The sequence below is a fragment of the Pteropus alecto genome, unplaced genomic scaffold (genome assembly GCF_000325575.1).
Source record: "Pteropus alecto unplaced genomic scaffold, ASM32557v1 scaffold195, whole genome shotgun sequence".
NCBI classification, from domain to species: domain Eukaryota; kingdom Metazoa; phylum Chordata; class Mammalia; order Chiroptera; family Pteropodidae; genus Pteropus; species Pteropus alecto.
The window spans coordinates 9,787,244-9,791,712 of NW_006438073.1; the positions used below are offsets into that span (position 1 = coordinate 9,787,244).

The following is a 4,469-nucleotide window of genomic DNA, read 5'->3' on the forward strand; positions in this document are numbered from 1 at the left end:
CCTGCGTCCTCCTCCGGGGCCGCGGGTGGAAAGGGTTTGAGCCCCTTCTGCCGTCGAGGACGTCGCCGCTGTCACGTGGAAGATGCGGCTGCTACGATAGTGGGGTGTACGTCCCTCGAAGCGGCTCCGACCACGACAGGGTCTCAGACATCCTTCTAGAGAAACAGACTCTCACTTACTGTCCCTGAGGATGAGGCCTCCCTGGAAAGCCGTGTGGGGCCCAGGCGTGCGCGGCCTCATGGCCAGCTGAGGGCAGGTGTGACGGGACGGAAGGCCCCGCCCCCGGCCCGGGCTCCCTCTCATTGCCACGGTCACTGTGGCCTGGTCTCCACCCCCACTCGTCTCACTGAAACCTCACTGTGGAAGCAAGTGACCTCTTAGTCTGCTGAGTCCCGTCTGGAGCTTGAAATAAGTCCCTACATGACCTCTCGGCCATGGTGACATCTGCCATCACTCACAGCTTTGTGAATGTTTCTCTGGTTTCTGTGGCTGTCTAACCCCTCGTCTAATTCGCATTCGGGAAACACTCTTTAGAGCAGACTGGAAGGGCAGGGGTCCGGCCGGGGGCCGGTCGGGGGCCACTTCGCACCAGGGCGGTGGTGGGGTGCGGAGCCCCGCGGCAGGCAGCCCGGGGACAGTCACGTGGAGCCGGCAGCCGAGCGTGCTGCCACGGTCGCCAGAAGCTGCCGTAGACACGCGCTCAGCATTTGCCCTCAGCCGTGACGACGGCAAAGCTTCGCCTCTCCGGCGACTTCGGTGTTTACCGCCAGGGAGGCCTGAGGGCGTCCGCGTGGGACGGCACAGCACTGCTCTCCGGCCGAGCCCGAGCCCATGACCTGGCTCTTAGCGGCAAATAAACAGCCTCAGAACGAAAGCCGTCGGCTGCCTGAGCCTGAGCCGGCCGCGTGCTGGCGTCCGTGTCCGCAGATGTCCGCGCACGTGCGAAGGCGCGAGGCCTCCCGCGGCGGCCTCTGACGGCCGCCGGGAGGAGGCGTCTGTGTGCCGTCCACCGCAGCTGCTGGGCCGTCGTCCGTATTCCCCCCGCGCCCGTTTGTCCATGAGTCTGGTCCTGTTCTGGAGCGGGAGCCAGTGGGACGCGTTCCTGCCTGACTCGAGCGCCGCGAAGCGCGTGCTGCGTTTCTCACTGCAGATGCCCGTGGCCGCCCCGCGCCGGCGCCACGGGGGAGAGCGGTGTGGCCGAGGCGCACGCCGGCGTGTTAAGATGACACACCTTCCGGTCCCTCCGGTCGCGGTCCAGCTGCAGCAGCGTCTGAGCTGTGCTTCCCTTGGCCGTGGGGGTCTCGGGCTTCGTGGGCCCTGGGCGGCCGTGACCTGGGCTGACTGCGGAGGACCGTGTGCGTTGCCCTGTGCGTCCAGCTTTCTCCTCTGTGTCGGGCTGGCAAACGTCCACTCCGAGGGGCCAGAGGGTCTGGTCACTCAGCCGCGTGGTTGAGTAAAGCACAGGTGTAGACGTCCGTGGACTGAGCGTGGCTGAGCTCCACGGAACTGCACAGAGCGGGCACAGGGGACCGGCCCGGGCCGTGCGGCCAGGCTCCGTCGCGGGCGGAGGCAGCCCTAGCGGAGTCCTAACGCTTGTCTGCTCCTTCCTGTCAGGAGACCGTCCTGGTGCAGTGCAGTCGGCCCGGTCATCCTTCGATCAATAAGACATTCAACTTTGAAAGGTGAGTGCTTTCCAGAATGACACGTAAAGCGAAGTCGTGCAGACACGGATCACGCACTAGTGTGCAGCCTGCCCCGTCCTGTGGCCAGTCACAAAGAGCAGAGGGAACTCTGGTCAGCGGATGGCACTGAGCACCTGGACAGCCACGTGCCGCAGGAAGTGAACCTTGCTCTGCACGTCACAGCTTTGGTCAAAATGAACCGAGGTGGAGCGGAGTAGAAAGCGTAACGCCGTAAAACGTTCACAGGAAAACAGGAGAAAGTGTTTGTGACCCGCACGAAGCAGAGAATCGCGAGATGCCCTCAAAAGCGTGGTCCACGGAAGAGTAAAAACAAGCTGGGCTTTATCGAAACCGAAGCCTTTTTGCCCACGTGTGATGCTGTTAGGACAATGAAAACACAAGCCACGCACTGGAGGAGGCGTCGGGAACGCGCAGGGCTCCCCGGGAACCAGGCCCTGAAGAGCGCGGTGCCCGTCTTCGCTCAGTCCTGTCTCTGGGGCGTTTCCTGGTTTCCTCACAGAGGGCGGAGGCGGCGCTTGTCCCCTCACGCCCGGGGTCGCCTGTTCCTTTTTCTGTCATACGCAGCGTGTCTCCCTCGACCGTGGGTGTGTGTGTGAGTGTGTGTGTGTGTGGAACGGGGTGTGTGTGGGTGTGGAACCGTGTGTGTGCGTGTGGAACCGTGGCTGTGGCTGTGGGTGTGGACACTGCTGGTCTTAGCCCGTGACTTCCATACGCTGGGGCTCCAGAATCCTCTCGTAGACTCGGTATTTCTCCTGGCGCCGACGTCGGTTTGGCCGGGGGGGTGGCCCTGTGCCGTCCCTGTGGTCCCTCGCGGTTCTTGTTACCAGCTGGTCTGTCTGTCCCGCCGCGGCCCCGGCCGTGTGGACGGCTGGGAAGCAGCACACGGCAGGACTCCGGGTGCCCCGCACGCTCCTTCATCAAGGAGACGGGCACGAGGCCTCAGCCATGGCCGTTCTGAGAAGGTGCGCCGCCCCCAGCTGCAGCGCGCAGACGCACAGACGCACACGCCTCGTCTGAATCGACGTTTGAAGGCCGAGGGGCAACCCCTTCTTGGAGAACTGAGGAGGCGTGAGCTTCGCCTTGCGGGGCGGTGCCGAGGATCGCCGTCGGGCTTTAGGTGTCCCGATGGTGATGCCGTTGCGATGTCTGGCAGTCGTCACCGTCCAGAGACACTGGATGTTCCCGGATGAAGCGGGCGTGAGGTCAGCAAGGGCCCGCGGGAGCCGCACGGGCGCAGCTCGGTCCCAGCTCAGTCCCATTCATTGTTCCTTCTTCTTTCGTCGTTTTTTTCCGGGGGGGAGTGAAAAGTTAGAAAGATACTTAAGAGCTCGGCATCACCCCACTTGCTCCAAACAGCCCCTAATTGTACACAGCGAGCAGCATCCTGTGCGCAGTGCCCCCCAGATCCAAATTGGCCTCCAGAGAGGATGTGGGTGACCTGGGCACCGTGACGCGTTCTGAGACGGAAGGGGAGGATTTGGGTCCAGCCCGATAACAGCCTGTGTTTCGTGAAAGCGAGCTTGAAACCGGAGCACGTTCGAGTCGAGTGCGGGTCACCACCGGCCTGGCTCGCTGGTCACCTCTGCCCTCCGGCGCCCAGCTTGCTTGACTGAGCAGCGAGCTGCGCTGTCTGGACGTGGCTGCCCCCGGCCGTGCCTGCCCGTGAGGACCGGCCGGCCCCTTTCGTACCCGGCGCTCCGGTCCCGCTGTGCGATCTAGTGTCCGCTCCGCTAGCCCGGGTCGGGCAGCCACGTTTCCAACGTGAAATTAAACGTCCCACGTGGACTGCTGCCCGCAGTGTGAGTCCCGCGTGGCCGCCAACGCGGTCACGTGCCGCTGGTGTGGCGCCCGCTCCCCGCTTCGCTTTGTGAATGTTCATCTTGTGCTTCTTACGTTTTTATGAGAGGAAACGAGTCTTCGCTCTTCCTTAACCTCTGCTGACTTGCAGAGAAATGAGGTTAATGAGATTTTATTGATGAAAACGACGACTCTCGGCTGTGTTAGGGGTCCGTGTGGGAAGTGTGGGAGGACTGTCCCCAGATTTTGGCGCCGGGCTCTAAAGCGGACCCGTCCCCCTGACGATGTGGCTTCTGCCTCTCCCCGCAGGGTCTACGGCCCGGCGGAGCCCCAGACCGCAGTGTTTGAGGACGTGTGTCCCCTGCTCACGTCGCTCCTAGACGGGTGAGTCACACACGGTGCAGCCGGTCATCACGGTCCCACGCTGCAGGACGAGCATGTGACACTGGAGTCCAAGCATGTCATGTGGCCGCAGGCCATGTCCGGTGTGCAGGCTCAGTTGTGTCCAGTACCGGGGACAGTCCTGCTTGCTGGGGAGGGGTGGACGCCCCTCGGGTCCCAGTGACGTTTCAGTTACACGTGGCACAGGCTTACGACGGGCGGCGGCTGCTGCTTCTTCCTCTGGGGTTTCACGCCGGAATTTTCCAGGAGTCTGTTACGGATGCTGTGGTATTAGCTATGACGGTTGAGGGACGGGTCCCTTTGGCTTGAGCCTCCCACCCATGGAAAACATGGCTGCAGTGTCCGAGGCAGTGGTCACCAGTCGGGAACAGAGACGGCTCCTTTCACGGTGACACAGCAGCCAGGCCTGCCCACCCCACAGTGTTTTGAAGACGGTCAGTTTGGCGACGTCCGTGCCACACGCCTGAAGAGGACAGGCTCCTGGTGGCCCGGCAGAGCCTCCGCACCAGCTCCGGCGAGGCGGGCGGAGCAGCCACAGTGCCGTGGCCAACCACAGCCACCGCCACG

General features: G+C 63.3%; 1 protein-coding gene and 1 long non-coding RNA gene across 2 annotated transcripts in view; both read left to right on the plus strand.

The window, feature by feature from the left end:
* LOC112482317 overlaps positions 1–2,243 on the plus strand; it is a 16,666-nt gene extending 14,423 nt beyond the window's left edge. The window contains exon 4 of the long non-coding RNA XR_003047275.1: positions 1,615–2,243. This is a non-coding gene — a long non-coding RNA (uncharacterized LOC112482317). The remainder of the gene's footprint in view (positions 1–1,614) is intronic.
* A 767-nt stretch (positions 2,244–3,010) lies between these two features.
* KIF25 (kinesin family member 25) overlaps positions 3,011–4,469 on the plus strand; it is a 7,865-nt gene continuing 6,406 nt past the window's right edge. The window contains exon 1 of the mRNA XM_025049078.1: positions 3,011–3,884. Coding sequence (XP_024904846.1) covers positions 3,679–3,884 — 206 coding nt within the window. The 5' untranslated portion in view covers positions 3,011–3,678. The remainder of the gene's footprint in view (positions 3,885–4,469) is intronic.